Source organism: Rhinolophus sinicus, linkage group LG02 (genome assembly GCF_036562045.2).
Source record: "Rhinolophus sinicus isolate RSC01 linkage group LG02, ASM3656204v1, whole genome shotgun sequence".
NCBI lineage: Eukaryota > Metazoa > Chordata > Mammalia > Chiroptera > Rhinolophidae > Rhinolophus > Rhinolophus sinicus.
In genome coordinates, this window is record NC_133752.1 from 176187101 (window position 1) to 176205631 (window position 18531).

The 18531-nt window shown below is 39.1% G+C and overlaps 1 protein-coding gene across 1 annotated transcript; it reads left to right on the forward strand.

The window, feature by feature from the left end:
- Positions 1 to 954: 954 nt before the first annotated feature.
- On the forward strand, positions 955 to 14068 carry DPPA3 (developmental pluripotency associated 3). Its single transcript, XM_074324911.1, has 5 exons — positions 955 to 1039; positions 10016 to 10153; positions 11895 to 12154; positions 12598 to 12630; positions 13376 to 14068. Exons 1-5 carry the CDS (start codon positions 955 to 957, stop codon positions 13484 to 13486), a joined length of 627 nt encoding a protein of 208 aa, XP_074181012.1. The 3' UTR covers positions 13487 to 14068.
- The last annotated feature ends 4463 nt before the right edge of the window (positions 14069 to 18531 follow it).

The window sequence follows — 18531 nt, forward strand, 5'->3', positions numbered from 1 at the left end:
GGGTTAATACCCCTTTCAAGGGCTATCATTTCAAAGGTGTGTTAACCTAGATGGACAAGAACAATGGACAAGGTTGGCTTAAAACCTCTTCCTAAAGAAGTTATATGTGGGGTGCATGACTACCCATCATAACCTGCCCACTTAGGAATTTATGATCAGATCACCCTGTGAGATTACTTTCCACAGAACCCCTTTTTTGGTCCACAGGCTGAATGGGAGGTTTTTCTCCAAGAGAAGCCAGGGCAGTGAGTCAGAGAAACAACGATACACAGGATTCCTTTGCTCTTTGGACTGGATTCTCAGAGCCCCCTTGGCAGTGCCCTTCCAGCATTACCTACTTACTGTATGTTCTGCAAAACCCTACATATAAATAGAAATCAAGTCTTTCCTGAAATCTCATCCTTAAGCAAACCTGGGAATGCTGACAATATTTGCCATTCTGTTCTGATAAACCTAACTGACTAGTTAACCAGTTTCTTTCTGACTCCAGCTAGCTTTACTCAAACAGCAAACTTTGGGAAATTTGTCACCCATGCTTCCCATCAGAAACCTGTCCAGCACGCTAATCTCTAGTGGGCTGTCATATTGCAAAGTCATTAAATGTTTTCCACTAGCTATTAAATAATTGGTAATAGAGGCAGGATTCAACCCCTGGGAGTATTGAGTCTTCATTGTGAGATTTCAAGAACTAAGGTGGATACCCAGAAAAAAAGGCACCTGTCAGTATTGGAGCATGGAGAGAAGAGGCCAAGCAAGAAGTGGTTCTCCACAACAGCCTCGTGGGGCTGTGGCAACTTGAGCCCCACAGTGCCAGCAAGTACCATCCCCAGGCTGCATGCCACACCCTGCTGGTGGGGTTGCACAGCCGAGAAGCTAGGGCAGATGGCCCTGGAAGCCTGGGGGTAACGTCCTGCTGGAACAGCACCAGACATCGGGTGTGAAGGGCACCCAGGGATGGGGTGGGTCCGCCAGGGGCAGAGGGACCCAGGTCCCAGGAGGACCACTGTGCCAGACATGGTCAGAGAACAATGTGGGGAGCGTGAGTGAATCATTAACCCAGCACCTGGGGGAATGTTCCAAAACAGCAGCCCTCCTCTCTTCATTGCCAGGCTTCACCTCTCTTTGGAATATTTTTCACTACGCTATTTTGGATCAATACAGGGTATTGTCTGTCCCCACCAGAACATATGGTCCTTGAGATCAAAACTTTGATTTTGCCTGTGGCTCTCTCGATCTGACCTGAAGCCAGCCAGGTACTGTCCAATGAAAACATTTCTAGAAAAGGCACCTGGAGAGAAAAGGTGGAGTCCGCAGATAAGAGAGAGAGAATCAAGATTCCGAAGTCATCAGTTTACATCTCTGGGGCAGATTAAAATTTTAAAAGTACATTCACTGGATCTTAAAGGCTTTACCCACCTTCAGCCTCTAGCAGATTAAGCCATTTCACTGCTTAACATTCCTGAAGAGTAAATTTGGCTAGAGAGTCAATCGCACAGAGGTTAGTGGAGAGTTAAGACTACACCTAACTTCAACTGAAGTTTTAAAACTGCCTTGTATTTTGTTCCTTTCTCCCATTCCTGCCATTTCTTGATGGGAATGGCTCCTAGTCCAGTCCATCTGACAAGGATTCCGACTGCCCATTGCCAGAAATGAGTCTGAGCACTTGAAGTTCTGTGCATAGTCAACAGTTTTCACCCTTATGGATGTTCACTTTGTCTTCCTTTTTTGTCACTGGAGGGAGTACACTCCTTCTTCTTCTGCTTTAAGGAGGTTTACTTAATTCTATTCCTCCTTTAAGGGCTGGAAATTAATACAAAGAATATGGATTTCCCCTGTCGTCAAGAAGGGAGTTACGTGGTTTATCTCTGTCTTCCTAGAAATTTTCTTCCCTAGTCATCTGGGAATACTGGGGTTCAAGGTTGGGTAAACTCCTGTGGTAGGTCCAGGGAGTCTAGTCAGTGTGAAACTCTTCCTAGATGTTTGGGTCTGGACAGACAGGTACCATTCAGGGCTTCCAAATTGCTTCAAGTAGGTCTGAAAAGAATTTTAAACCAATTAGAGCAGGGGGAACTGCTCTAATTCCTACCTCCTTTTAGCCTATCAAATAAATCTATCTGCCAGCCATTTAAAAATAAAGGAACCATTGACTGAAAGAATTAGGTGGGTGGATATTGGGATTGAATTAGACATGATATGGTTCCAATTCTATTCTCTAAAACTACACTTTCTACAATTGTGTTGGAAAATTTAAAGAGCCTACATATCTTTTCTAGTTGTTTCTTTGCCATTGCTTAAAATCTCCCTGATTTGCCAAGCTGAGCCTGAGTGTTCTCGGGCAAAAGGAAGAATAATGGCAGTCTCCCCAACACACAAAAAAAGTTTAAAGTGTGGAGGTATCTCAAAAAGTTGAAAATAGAACTACCTTATGACACAGCAATTCCACTCTTGGGTATCTATCCAGAGAATTCCAAAATGCTAATTTGAAAAAAAATCTATGCACCCCTATGTTTATTGCAGCACTATTCTCAATAATCAAGACATGGAAACAACTGAAATGCCCATCAGTAGACGACTGGATTAAACTATGGTATGTTTATACAATAGAGTATTATTTGGCCATAAAGAAAACAAAATCTTACCATTTGCAACGATATGGATGGACCTAAAGAACATTATGCTAAGTGAAATAAGTGAGATAGAGAAAGACAAATACCATATGATCTCATTTATATGTGGAATCTAAAGAATAGAATAAATGAACGAAAACTAATCAGAAACAGTCTCAGAGACCTAGAGGAAAAACTGAGGGTTGCTAGATGGGAGGTGTGGTGGGATAACAGAGAAGGTGAGGGGATTAGAAAGCTCAGCCAGTAACCACAAGATTGCCACGGGGATATGAAAGTCAATTTGGGGATATAATCAATAATGTTGTAAAGATTTTATAGGGTATACGATGGACACTTGTCTTATTAGGGAGACCACTTCAGGGATGATGTAGATGCCTGATCACTGTGCTGTACACCTGAAGCTGAAGCTGAATAATAATGAATGTCCACTATAAAAAAAAATAATAATAATAAAATTAAAAAAAAAAAAAAAATATATATATATATATATATATATATACACACACACATATATATGTATATATATATACATATATATATATATATTCATATATAGTGGAGACCAGCATAAGGAATAAAGACAGTGGAAATGTAATGGCTGTGTGCGATGTCAGAGAGGTAGTAGATTGGGGGAGGGGGGTTATCACTTTGTGAGGGGTATAAATGATTAATGTCTAACTATTACAGTGTTTTGTACACATGAAACTAATTTTAAAAAAAATTAAGCGTAGAATTACCATATCCCAAGCGTAGAATCACCAATCCCTCTCCTGTGTATCTATCCAAAACATCTGAAAACATTTATCCATACAGATATATGTTTCACTGCAGCTTTACTTATGGTGGTTAAGACATGGAAACAACCAAAGTGTCCTTCGATAAATGAATGGATAAAGAAGTTGTGGTATAGGGGCTGGCCTGGTGTCTCAGGTGGTTAGAGTTCCATGCTCCTAACTCCGAAGGCCGCAGGTTCGATTCCCACATGGGCCAGTGGGCTCTCAACCACAAGGTTGCCAGTTCAACTCCTCGAGTCCCGCAAGGGATGGTGGGCTCTGCCCCCTGCAACTAAGATTGAACACGGCACCTTGAGCTGAGCTGCCACTGAGCTCCCAGATGGCTCAGTTGGTTGGAGCCTGACCTCTCAACCACAAGGTTGCCGGTTCGACTCCCACAAAGGATGGTGGGCTGTGGCCCCTGCAACTAGAAAAAATGGCAACTGGACCTGGAGCTGAGCTGCGCCCTCCACAACTAAGACTGAAAGGACAACAATTTGAAGCTGAACGGTACCCTCCACAACTAAGACTGAAAGGACAACAACTTGACTTGGAAAAAAGTCCTGGAAGTACACACTGTTCCCCAATAAAGTCCTGTTCCCCTTCCCCAATAAAATCTTTAAAAAAAAAAAAAGAAGCTGTGGTATATATACACAATGGAATACTATTCTGTCATAAGAAAAGATGAAATAGTACCATTTGCGACAACATGGATGGATCTTGAGATTATAATGCTAAGCGAAATGAGAGAAAAAGTTGAGAACCATATGATTTCACTGATATGTGTGTGGTATATAAAACTGAAAAAAACAAAAGAACAAGACAAACAAATGAAGAAACAAAGACTCATAGATACAGACAATAGTTTAGTGGTTACCAGAGGGTAAGGGGGAAGGGGAGTGGTACATGAGGGTAATTATATTGTTCCTTTCCACATTTTGAACTCTTTCTCCTCAAATCTTCCATATCCTTCAAGGCCGCCACCTCTCTGAGCCTGCTAAGTGTGAAAAATATTCAGTTCTATTTCTTTCTTTGGTTTCTCAGTGTGCCACATCCTGGTTAAACGGAAAAAGGTGCAGGAAGTCTCACTTAAATAGCTTGAAACCGGAAAGTCTGCATGGTAAGGAACTTCCTTCCATGATAGGCGTCACCTATGGAATCCATGATGACTGCTGCATGTTGGTGGACTTACCTCATGCAACCCCTCTTAGGTGGGCTTCCAATTATTTCAGAAGCCACACTTCTTGGTCCTGTAAAGACCGTCTCCATGTGGCTTCTTCTTTATCTCCTTAGTTACAGGAATTCTGTCCAGCTAGTCTTCAGGTGGTTCTTAATGATGGTTGTTCTATAATTTAGTTGTAATTTTGATATGAGTACAGTAGGAGACAAGCTCAGAGTTTAAGTTCTCCACCATTTTGACTCTGTCCCATGTTCTTTTTTCTGTTGTCAAATTCTTAAACAAATAATTTTCATTACTCACCCAGACTTCTGAATACAATATTCTCCATGTTGATTTCCCTACATTCATTTTTGCTCTTTTTCTATACATTTTGCATCAGACTACTTCCCCCCTTTAAAAAAAAACAACATAAACACATATACCTATTCTGTAAAGTGGCAAACAGTTCTAGATTTGTTAAGACAAACACCTGTCCCAGATGCTGTCTTCTGCAGCCCTCCCCATTTTCTTTTTCCCAGAAACACCCATTTTAGACTTTCTTTGGCTGATTTTTTTATGGTATTTGTCTCTGCATTTTAAAATAGCAAGTTTATAATGATACTTCTTGATTTTTTTTGTTTTTATTTTTTGGTTTTAGGCTTTATTCACTTCCAATGCAGAGATCTAGCTTTTCCTCTCCCCTACTACATACTCATATATTTCCAATCCCCTCATCCTTCTAATTTGGTTATTTCCATTTTAGGTAGATCAATATTCCTGGTGTAGGCAAAAAAAGGGGGGGTATTCTATGGAAAGAAACCTCACAGGGTAATCTGATCATAAATTCCTAACTGGGCAGGTCATGGGGGTAGTCATACACCCCAAATAAAACATCTTTAGTAAGGTTTTACTCCAGCCCTGACCATTGTTCTTGTCCATCTAGGTTAACAAACCTTTGAAATACCAGAATACCCTTTAAAGGGGTTATTAACCCTCAAGCGAGCACATAATCTTGTTAACTATCCTGTAATCCAATCCCTGCCTTGTTTCTCCCACCTCCATGTAATCTTATTTACTTCCTTTCTTAATTTCAAATGCAAAAAAGAAGTTGCAAAACTGTTGTTCTTGGGAGCATTTGAGAACTTGCTCAATGGCATGTCATCAGTTTGGCTCAGATGAACTCTTATAAATATTCTCTACAGGTATGAACATTTCTACGTCAGTGCTGGTAAAGGGTATAATGTGCATTTGCAGTGTTTTTTGAGAATATTCAATTCTGCAATAGAGGGGAAAACAACTGGGATGGATGAAAGGCTTAAGAAGTGTTAAGCATCGACAATAAACTCCTAGCTTATGAGACAGAGGTGAAACTCATAGTAAGTGTGGATATTGAGTAAACAAGCAGCAAGTGACATATAGGCAGCATTCATAATGCGTTTAAATATACAGTAAGTAAAACAGTAACCTGTAAGCTAGAAAAAACGTTATTACTTACAGAAAGAAAAGGATGGAAAGAACAAGTCATGATCATATCGCCTGTGGACTGACAAGTCTGTCACCCCTAAATCAATCACCCATTAGTGGTGGTACTCACTATTATCCCATGTGGGGCCCACCTTAGAAATGCAAATGAAATTTATGGTTGTTCACCAGGGAAATTAGCAAGCTACAGCTAAGGCCAGACTATTTCACTGGTAGAATCAATGTGTCATTGGTGCCTCCCACTTTTTGTCTGGGGGCCCCTTTATCAAACCTGAACCCTGGTCCTCATAACCACCCATCAATGGGGAAGGATGAAGCAGTAGCGAGACAGATTGTAGGAACACTGTGTAGGTAAGGAAAACGTTTTTTTGACCCTGTTCAAGTCCCTGGCTGGGTCTGAAAATTAAACTGACAAAGACAAATTAGTAGGATAAAAACATACAAATCTATTTAATGTGAGTTTTACATGACACAGCAGTCTTCATAAGGAACCGAAGACCTGAGAAAATGGTTAAACCTGAGTGTTTCAATGCTAGGTGTGTGTTTTTTTAATTAAATTTATTGGGGTGACAACTGTTAGTAAAATTACATAGATTTCAGGTGTACAATTCTGTAATACATCATCTATAAATCCCATTGTGTGTTCACCACCCAGAGTCAATTCTCCTTCCATCACCATATATTTGACAATGCTAGGTTTGATGAAGAATGGAAAGTCGTGGAAAGATGATAGGACAAAGAGTATGCACTAAGTACAGAAAACTGGGAAACTGAGCAAGGCTGGTCCATTCCAATTCTTCTCAGTGTCCCTGTCTTGGAGATAAGCATCCTTCCTTCTTTTACATATAGAGAGGGTTTTATGATATGCCTCAGGGGGAAAAGGTGGGGAGGAAGGTCAGAACAAGATCAGAGAGACTTTCCTGCTTCAGCTGTTTTCTCAAACTCCTCAGCTTAAAATATTCAATGTGCCAAGTTACCACATTTTAGGGTAGCAAGTCTTGAACCCTATCAACTGCATATCACTTTAACTTGGGAAGTAAGATCCACCTAGCTTGTATCCTATTCTCAAATATCAAAATTCAACTGACTAACTTTAAAAGATCTTATTGGCTTTATTCAATGATTCATGAATTGGGCAACACCCAATCTTGCAGATAGAAAGAGCTCAGTAGAGCTATATAACAAGAGATTTTATAGGCAGAACGGAGCAGGAATAAGGAAGTTGTACTGGACCCAAAAAAGCAGATTGTTTATGGCAAGTTTACTTGCCCTTATGGCATAGCTGGGGTCCACCAGGCAGATTATCTAACTGGTGCTGATCAGGATAATCCTGATTGGTTTAAGATTCCATTTCCAGGAGAACTGAAACTGTAATTAAGTCTAGGTTTGGTGACATGAAGCTTAACATAAACAACTCCATTTTGGGCCTGTTGTCTTGTTTTTAACATTCTAAATCTGTTAGATTACCCCATTCCTTTCCCCTTGCTTTTCGCTCTGTGTTTTAAATTGACTTTAAAAACTGAGTGATACGAATTTTTTAATATGATCTCTGAGCCTTTCTGTTTGAAGACCTTTGGAATAGCTTCCCTGGTCAAGTTCCTTTATCAAGTTAATTTGCTACAAGACAAAGGAATCTATGTAGGTGGTGACATTCTTGAGAAATTGAATGTCTAAAAATGTTCCACATTTGCTCAATAGTTTGGCTGAATACAGAATTCTAGGTTGGAAATCATTTTCCTTTAGAAATTGGAAGGTATTTCTCCATTATCTTCTAGTATCCACTGTTATTGTTTATGAATCTGAAGCCATTATATTTCCTGATCTTAGATTCTCATTGTCTTATATTTTCTCTCCTATTTTACATCTGCTTGTGGTTTCGCTTTACTTATTAAGGGACTATCTTTGATTTTATTTTCAAACCCTTTTTTTGTTTGTTTCTAATTTCAAACTTCTAATCTCCAGGTACTCTTTTTTTTTGCTCTCTGAGTTTTCCTTTTTTAAAAAGAGCATATGTTTATTTCAAAAATATGATTTTATAATCTCTGGAGAAATTAATGATTGTTTTCTTGACATGTTCTTTTATACTCTGTTTTTTTCATGTTGCTTCAATCTAGTTTGGCTTTTTAATCTAATCTTTCACACTGAAAAGGAAAAACACGGTAACCAGAAAGGTGTTATCATTTTTTTTTTTATTCATCTTCTAAAGCATATTTAGGGATTGTGTTTCTCAATCATCCTCTCAGTATTATTTTTACCTTCTGTTGCTTTGAGATCAGCTTTCATCATGTTTAAGCAAACTGAAACTCCACCACCTGCATACCACACCTTCCTATAGCTATGGTGCTCTCACCTTTTCTTAAATCTGCATTTCTTGAGTGAAAGTTTATGTCAGTCCTTTTTACTATCTCACCTCTTTTTTAAAAAATTAGTTTCAAGTGTACAAAAGAATGTAACAGACATTTACTACCCCTCTGATATCGTATATACGTGACTCCACTGATTCTATTTCCTATGCTGTACTCCACATCCCGTGACCATATATATATAATTGTAGTTGACATTCTATATTATTCAGCTTCAGCTTCGGGTATACAGCACAGTGGTCAGACATGTACACAGTCCATGAAATGGTCTCCCTAATCACTGTCTTACCTTGATACTTGCCTTCACTTCTCCAATGGGAGTCTCAGAGACTGTTGTAGGAGAGGGTCCCAGGGCGAAAAGAAGAACAGCTGAGAGACGAACAACAGAAGTGGAAAATTAACAGAGCTGTAAAGCAGAGCTTCTTAAACTTCAGCACATATCAGAACCACCAGGGAACCTTATTAAAACTATAATTGGGTGCCCAGTGTTTGATTCAAGAGGTCTGGGTTGGAGCTCAATAGTTTCTAATCACATCTAAAGTGACCAGATGCTGTTGATGCTGCCTGTCTGGAGGCCACACTTCTGAGAACCACTTGAATAAAGCGTTATGTCATGATATATATTTATGGCTACTCCTCATCCCCTACAAAATTTATGTTTGTTTGTTTCTTCTACAAAAATATTTCTTAATCATAACTTCAACTCTTGCTTTTTACTAAAAACAAACAAGAATGCCTTTGAGTATTTTCTTGTAGTTTCCAGCTAAAATGGGATGAGGGAGGATGCGTAATGAATAGGAGATGGGAAACAAGTCTGGGCAGCTGGGGACTTTTTCTACTGCCTGTAGGAAATCAGCAGTTAATGTTAGTGCTCTTTGTTAGAATTCAACACAAGTATTGGGGGGAGTAGCAATAAATTTAATTTACTTCAGTTGCTTACAAATGCTAAGTGCATTTAAATTTAGTCTATAAAGCTAACTAAAATTACAGATCCAAAATACACATCCATAAAATATCAAGCAATTAAGCTGTTTATAACACTTATTTCTCCTCTATTTGTCCTTACTAGGAGACTTCCCCTTACAAGCATCCAAAGGTTTAAGATGAATCAGGCAAGGAAAACTTGAAGGAAACTTTCTCAGTTAACTTAATTGCGAGTTAATCCAAAATGGAGGAGAAACTGCCCTACTCTCTGCATTAGAACACTTCAAATCCAGTTCCAGTAGCATCTCCAGAAATAGAGCTTGAAAAAAACAACAAAAAACTGAATTTTAAGGCAGCCTTAGAGAGCCACAGCCACAGAGCCTCTTTATAAATTTTCCAGCCTACTTGACAGAGGGCATGATTATTTTAATGCAGAGCAGATGAAGAATTATCCTATTACTCCACTAATAGGACTACTCCCACTCACCTCATTCCTTTAATCATCAGCATTTACATTAAAATAGGCTGGCTGACGGGCTTATCTGTACTTTTTAAGAGGAAACCAGACCTAAACGTTTAGGTTAGCTCTTTCTTTCACCACGTTTCGTCGGAATTGGGGGTTTTCTCGCTATTTCTGGGCTCTACGGTTCTTTCCAGGCTACTTTGTAGCAACTTCAGAGTTTTGAGCGTCACCTTCCGCTCGAACCCTTTGGGGGATCTTGGAGGAGCTTCAGGCTGTGACTAGACTTCCAATGGACTCCCCAATGAAGCTTAACCGAACCTCCACCCCGGAGTCTCCTCAGATGCCCAGTGAAGAAGATTCAGGTAAGCCAGACTGTCCTTCCAAACTACAGGGGTTTCAGGAAGTGGAGGGGCTACACTCCTTTCTTATATTGACTTCAGTCTTTTAAAGAATACAGTTAAGTAGGCCTCTCCAGTGAAAAAACACAGGACCAGTAAGTAAAGGTGGGGAGGGGTAAATTGCGTTGCTTGCTTACTATGCTCAGGAATACTTCAATCTTTTAAGTCCCTTTTCTGGGGAAGAGAAACCGGAATTCCTCCTATAACCGTGGCTCATAGCGTCTTGTGATCAGTATTTCCGTCAGGAGTAATAAAAGCGAACAAAATACAAGAAACCTAAATTTCAGTTTAACCTAAAGGTTTTCTCAACCTCACCAACGTTTTCGGGATGGGCTTTCCAGCTGAATTTACCCTTTAGGAATGTTAATAAACAGGGAAATGGCTTTTCAGGAAATTGAAGGAAGGGGTGGGTCGATAAAAGCCAGTGAATATGCCGTATAATGTAAATTTAGTAGGACTTACTCTGGAGGGGCTGCTCCTGGAAGCAGTGCTCCTGGAATACTGCTAATCAAGGCTCCACCTTCCTGCGTTCTTTCTGTGGCCTAACTTTTCTTGGAGCCGCACCCACTCCCAGGTTCGGCCACGGAGAATTACGCACTCAGTTTGAAACCTTAATTACCCTAAGGGCGGGACTGAGTGGTGTAGGGTGGTGGTGGACGACCTGGAGCCAATACTTCCAACTACCCACTGGTGACGTCATCTCCCGATCCCCCAAGGTCCAGCCTGCCTCCCCTTGAATCTTGAGCAAAGAACCCTGGTTGATATATACAGGGGCGGGGGGGGAATTAATGAAGAGAGTATCTGTATAATATACCCAGTCTCTCCTTATCCTTGAATCTGCCCTATTACCTGACAGTTCCGCAGCTAGGGATCTTTATTTTTATGTGCACAGTCCATAGAAGTTGAATGGATCTTGACTCAGTCGTTTCACATACAGGGAAAGCTAATGTTAACTGCCTTGTTCTATGAGATATGAGAGCATGGGACATGCATAATGGTTTGGATGGGAAGAGGCAAGAATAAGTGGTTGTTTCCCATAATATTGGGTTAGAGTGGAAAGATTTAATACCATGAAAAAGCTGGGTATAAATGGAGAGGATAACAGCTGCGTCGACTTTCTACCTAGTTCTGCTTAAGAATGGGAATTGGGTTTCTTTGTGTATTTCACAGGCGTGGGGGTTTTTTTCCAGTAAATTTTAAAAAATTTATTTTTAATTGTTATAAAGTTGAACTACTGAGACTTGTTCAATGACACATTTTGACTTGTTTTAATGAGTTATGTCCCCTCATTTAGATGAAAAATTCACACATTTACAAATGAAAATGGAAAAACTGCCCATACCTGATTTCTGTTCCATATTTTTCCATTTGGAATCATACACTTAACTACTTTTTGACCCCTCATGGAAAAAATTTTACATCTATCACATCAGAACTACTAATAACAGAAAAAGAAGGAAAGAAATTTTTTGAGAATGAAATGTTACCCGCAATAGTGGATTCTTATGCACCTTCTCAATGTATGCTCTTATCGCGAGCAGCGTGCTAGACTACCACAGTGGGTAATGCACAGTTCCTCCACCCTGAGCAACCTCTCATTGTCCATTATTCACCTGTTTAAGAGCGGACCTAGTTTAAGCCTGAGACTAGTGAGTTTCAGATGATGCAATTCACCCTAATGGATCTTAACTTTCTCTTCTTTCAGCTAGCTCTCAAGCTGTCTCAGAAGTACTAGCAAAGAACCTTAGTAACTTGACTCTCAGCCCTAGTACCAAATTCCCTTCCCTTCTACCAGAATGTTCACCCCAACCGCAGGACAGAGAAAAAAACTTACAGGGTCTTGGACTGGGGCTGGGTCAAGGCATAGTCCACAGGAGGAGACGTGGAGTAAGGACTCTGGCAACTGCCCGGAAAGAAAGGATGCAAAGGATGTTACAAGTTATTAGATACCGCACCCTGTCTCTGGTGAGTTCATGTGATCTGGGCACTGCCCAACCGGGGGGATGAGGGGGGCCCTCATAGATTAAGATGTAAGTAGTGATGAACAGCAGTCATTCCTCATTAACTGCACTCATGAGTACAGGACGTAAATAACACATTTAAGATTTTTCAACTTCTCTATGGCAAGCGTGTAACATTAGTAATCCTTGTGGGCAGTCTGTTAGTTCAGTTGGTTAGAGCACGGTGCTCTCAACAACAATTTTGCAGGTTCCATCCCCACAGTTTTGATCCCCACACAGGCCACTGTGAGCTGCACCCTCTACAACTACATTGAAACCACTACTTGACTTGGAGCTGATGGGTCCTGGAAACACACACTTAAAATAAATAAAACTTTTTAGAAAAATTAGTAATCCAACATTTAATAATTTTCAATAAATGTATGTATTTTTTTTCTTCCCATGAAGCTTCGAAAAGACCCACAGGAAAGGAAAATTGAGGTAAATAGAATTTTCTTACTATACATGTGTGTGGGTATCTGGTTTGGTTTTGGTTTGGTTATTTTTGAGAGAGGGAAAGGGAAATTGGCTTTCTGAATCTCCAAGAACTATGAAGAAATCAGTTCATTTTTGCACTTTTTAAAAAAAAACTGTTTTAGAGCAGTTTTAGTTTCACAACAAATTTGAGCAGAAAATACAGAGATTTCCCATATACCCCTTGACCTCACATGCTGACAGCTTCCTCCCCTGTCAACATCCCACACCAGAGTGGCACACTGTTACAGCCGATGAACCTACATTGACATATATCACCTAACGTGTGTAGTTTACATCAAGGTTCCCTCTTGGTGTTAATGTTTGTACTTTTTCATGTGCTGTCACAAACATGATGCTCAGGACATACTGTGTGGTACTGGACAAACAGCTGAGCAGTGTCCAGCAGCAGGATGAGTTGCATAATGCATTCAGAGAACTGACACTAGAATATATTTTTATTGATTGGCAATCAGCAGCTGTAACCATTGCAAAATGACCCACACTCTGGCATTCTTTGGTACCCATTCATTTCAATCCTGCCTCCTTCCCCCAAAAACAGTTTTGTTTTTTACTTTTTTTTTAAGTGTGCCATGTTCCTAAAGCTATTCTTATTCTAGTAACATTAGATTTGAGGGTTGTTACATCTCTTTGGGATGCAATTAATCATTTCATTAATTTTATTAACTCAATCCATTTCATTATTTTTTAGATTGAATCACGATTCAGAAGATTTAGATGTAGCTGTCGTTATTGCCTATATCATGGAGATCCTTCTGATAATATTAGCATGGAGAATAATGATGACATGGAGTCCATTTAGCCAACAGTACCTTATTCTGGTACTGTTTTATTTCTTGCTAGTAATTTTAGGGTCATTATGCAGCAGCTAGGAAAAGCTGTTCTATGCCAGGACAGACTATACCAATATTTTGATAACCTAAGATATAAATTCTGAGATGTCTTTTTTCTTGCATTTTTTTCCTGTCTACTTTGATACCAGTAACTTCTAAGGAATCTATGTAGTTTGCATTTGAATGACTTCAATATACTTCAGTTCCACTTTTTTATTTGATCTAAAGAAGCACTAATAAGTCTTGTATTGCCTATGTATTTTCGAAGCCTGAAGTCAGTAAGATGAAACCCAACGTCAAGAATTAGAAGCAAGTAACTTTTGTGTGGAAAGAATGTGAAAAAGAAGGCATTGGGTGGTTTGGCTAGAGCGTGATTAAGGCAGGGTGCATTAGATGCTCTGGTTTTCAAAGTTTTGATTTGTAGCAAATTTTTTTGATGTGCTATTTCAATTTTCAGTAGCAAATAAATGTGTATAGGGGATTTTATTAAAATTTGAGGCATATTTGAGTAACTTTTACAATTGTTCTTTATTCTGAGTATTTTATGCTTGTTTTTGCTAGCAATGAACAATAATTCTTATCCTCATCACATTCCCAGGATGTAAATATCTGGCATTCTAATTTTGTGATACTTTCCTACTAGGAAGGAACTATATACACTTGGGTAAGTTTAGAAAACAAGGACACAGATATTTGCACGTCAATTTCCTGGAAGAGATGTCAAAAAATGGAGGTAGGAGGGAAGTGGAGCTTAAGAGGTTGTTGATTGGAGGGAACTGAATATGATAGTGGTATACAACACTAAGGGAAGATGCCATCCAATTGTGTTTTACTTAGGTTATTTTCTTTCATGACCCATCATCATCTACACAGACCTCAATTTCTTTGGGATAGAAAAGATACATAAAATTTGTCATTTACCCTGTAACTGTCATTTGTTTAAGTGTTCTTTTCACTTCGGTACCCAGTTCTTAGATTTTTTTTTTTTTTTCCTAAGAGAAAAGCAGCTAGAGACCTGGGGTTAAGAAATAAAAATGCCATGCTGATAATGAAGATAGGTAAGGAACAATAATCTGTTGGTATTTGGCATGGAGTTGAAACAGAAACAAAGCACAAACATGGAGGATTGGTTGCAACAGAAATGGCAAAGAAATTGAACAGTGATGTGCTGTAAAGGGATATAAAATATTAACATCCATTGCCAAGTTAGGTTTTCAAAGGTTGTTTTACTTAGAAACTACTGAAACCGTGGTCTACCGACATGGGTAAATGTGGGAGTAGTTTTGAGGTTGTTAAACTTGCAAGTTCCTAGTAGCACAGCCATCTCGACTACTTTCTGTGTGAATGTGAAAAATCATTGACTAGTTTTTAAAAAGCCAACTTTTATTGTAATGATGTTAAATTTATAAATTAATGAGATTTAATAATCCAAGAACATAGATGAACAAAATACATTCTGCCTGTCCTTTAGTGTCCTTCAGATGTATTTAAATTTTTTCTTCATAGTTTTACATTTATTGAATGCTAGGCATTATTCTTAAGTGTTTTATATGCGCCAGCTCATTTAATCCTCACTTAGAAAGCATTCTACTTTTAGTATCTTACAGAAAACCTATTCAAGGCTACACGAAAGTGGTTTATGAGATAGAAATTGAGTCAAGTCAGACTTTCAGCCAATATTCTCTATTTTGTACCTCTTAAGCTTTCCTCTTTAGTTCCTTTCTTAGATGGTGTTTTATTTCTATTGTATTTTTGAACTGGTTGCCTATCATTTTTCATTTTATGAACTTTGAAAATTTTAAACGACATATAATTTTCAAGATTAGCTGATTGGGGGGCCAGCCCAGTGGTTCAGGCAGTTGGAGCTCCGTGCTCTTAACGCTGAAGGCTGCCGGTTTTCGATTCCCACATGGGCCAGTGGGCTCTCAACCACAAGGTTGCCAGTTCAATTCCCCGACTCCTGCAAGGTATGGTGGGCTACGGACCCCTGCAACTAAGATTGAACACGGCACCTTGAGCTGAGCTGCTGCTGAGCTCCCAGATGGCTCAGTTGGTTGGAGTTCATCCTCTCTACCACAAGGTTGCCGGTTCGACTCCCACAAGGGATGGTGGGCTATGCCCCCTGCAACTAGAAAAACGGCAACTGAACTGGGAGCAGAGCTGCGCCCTTCACACAACTAAGATTAAAAGGACAACAACTTGACTTGGAAAAAGCCCTGGAAGTACATACACACTGTTACCCAATAAAGTCCTGTTCCCCTTCCCCAATTTAAATAAATAAATGATAAACGTCTAAGTATTACTTTGTCTTGTGTACCAGAAACTAATAAAAAAAATTTTTTTTTTTAATTAAAAAGATTAGTCCAATGGGCTTCTGTATACACCTTACCTAGAAAACACCAATTGTTAACATTAGCCACATTTACTTTAACACTATTTTTTACTGAGCTATTTGAGAGTAAATTTCAGATATAACCCTTTGTCCCCAAATACTTTAGTTTGTATTTTAGAACGTTCTCATAATAAAGGAATCCATTTCAAGAAATTGATGAAACTATATCTTTGCCTACTTTTTAAAACTTTCTGAATCACTTTTTTAAAATCACGATTTTATGTGTAACTCTTCTATATAGTAAATGTTTGAGTTTTGTTGTATAATACAATCTGAAAATATATCCATTTATCTCATATTTCATTACATGTCAGCTATGTTTGTATATATGTGTTCTTCAGGAAGTTAGGAAGAGTCACATTTTCTTCCTAATGGTAACTTTTATAAATTAAACCTCTTATCTTTAGTACCTATTTTCCTAATATGAACAAAGATTATATTGTCCCTCTTCACTCTTCAGTCTCCTACCTCTTAGTTTGAGTCAATAAATTTATCTTTTAGTGTTAAGCTTTGTAGTGCTGAACTGAATTTGAATTTTATTCTTTATACCCCAACTTATATATGAAATTATTCTATCTCCTAACATCTCTTCCCTTCTTCTCAATTTTTTAGTTGTCATCTTTACATTATTAGATTAACATTATTTGTTACTATTGCATGCTTGCTTTTTCTTTATTTTTTTAGTTTCAGGTGTACAAAGTAATAGTTAGACATTTAAACCCCTCATAAAGTGATAACCCACCCACCCACCCCCACGTTACTATCCCTCTGACATCTTATATAGCTGTTAAAATACCATCAACTAGGGCAACTGGTTGTCTCAGTTGGTTGAAGCGCAGTGCTCAGAACACTTAGGTTGCCGGTTCAATTCCCACATGGGCCAGTGAGCTGCGCCCTCCACAACTAGATTGAAAACTTGACTTGGAGCTCATGGGTCCTGGAAAAACACTGTTCACCAATAAAATTTATAAAAATAAAATACCATCGACTATCTTCCCTATGTTGTACTCCACATCTCGTGACTATACCTATATATTTAGTTATAGTTGACATTCAATATTCTACTTAAGCCCTTCAGGTGTATAGTGCATTGATCAGTCATATTGCATGCTTTTTAAAGTTTTTTTCTACAATTAAATATATTTAATGCTCATTGCCCTCTCTTGTTGTAGTTAACAAACCCTAGTTCTCAGTTTTCTTGTTTGTTCTCTAGTGCTTTCTTCAAAAGACTGTATGCCCTAAGTTCTTTCATGTCCAAAACTTCTCTTTTTTTCTTGATACACTGCTTGTGTCACTTTTTCCTCAAGGGTATTGTAAATAATGTTGTAAATGTTGAATGTTGAATATTAATGAGATCTGAGGCTAGCTTGCACATTCCCCCCACCCAAGTGTCGGCTATTCTGCCTGACTGCACAAGAGTCTATCTTTGAAGACCATTAAGTTTGCTAAAATAGCTTTGTTTTGACCATTCTGGGTCATTTCCTTTTGGAACATGGTGTATTCTTTTAGTTATTTTTCTTGAATGGTATTTTCAGAATTGTTCTTTTCCTTTTCTTTTTTTTTTTTTTGGAAGGTCTAACTGTGTATTTGAGATTGTTTTTTGCTTGTATTTTCTTTTCTCTTAAAATTACTTCCATTTTTCTGCTATTCTGCCTTCCATCTTCTATTTAGCGAGTTTTCCATAGTTTTCCCTTTTGCCTCCCACATTTTGTCATTTTTGCTGAGCTTTGCTAGCTCACATTTCCTTTACTCTTGTGCTCTTGGAGTCTCTCACCTTGGTCCCCACGTTTGATTTCTTTATAGTTAGGGGTCCTTCATGGTTTTGCATAATTATTTTGACACTTTTTTGCTTAGTGTTCATCCTTTCCTCATTTAAAAATCACATTTGGTAGTCTATTAGGGGGCAGTATATGGTGGTTAAAATGTGAACACCTGAGCTCTGCTGCTTACTAGTTGTGTGACCTTGGGCAAATCACTTCTCAGATATCTTTGTATTCCAATAGATTTGAGCTTAGTTCTAGGACATGGTTAAGTTACTTGGAAACAGTTTGATCCCATAGGCTTTTTTAGGTAGGATCAGAATAGCTTCTAATCTAGGGTTAATTATTCCCCACAACAGGGACAAAACCCTTCTAAGTCCTCTACCCTTAAGTTTTTGTTGTTTTTCATTTTGGCTGGTGGGAACAGGAACTGTTCTTGGCCTTCTGTGAGCACTGTGTACTGTTTCCTCTTTTTGTTTTCCCCCTTCTTCCATCTCCTCCCTCCCCAGTCCAGGTCAAGCCATTGTTTCTCAGTCTAGTTATTTAGGACACAGCTCTCTAGCCCATGCTGGTATGAAACTTGCACTCACCCCCCCCACCCCCCACCCCGCTGAGGCACTTGGTCACCAGTCGTCAGCCGGTGGCTCACGGCAGCAGCTCTCACTGGCTGCCAGCTACTCATGCTGCCTGTCATGCGGGAGACCCTGCTCGCTGCGCCATTTGTCATGCGGGGCAGCCTTGGGGGTCTCTGCTCCCACTCCCCACATAAGAACGCAGGACATGGTGAGGCCAAAAAGGAACACCCACGGAGCCATAGGTAGGGGAGTCATACCACTATATTCTCTCTGGCGGCACTATACTC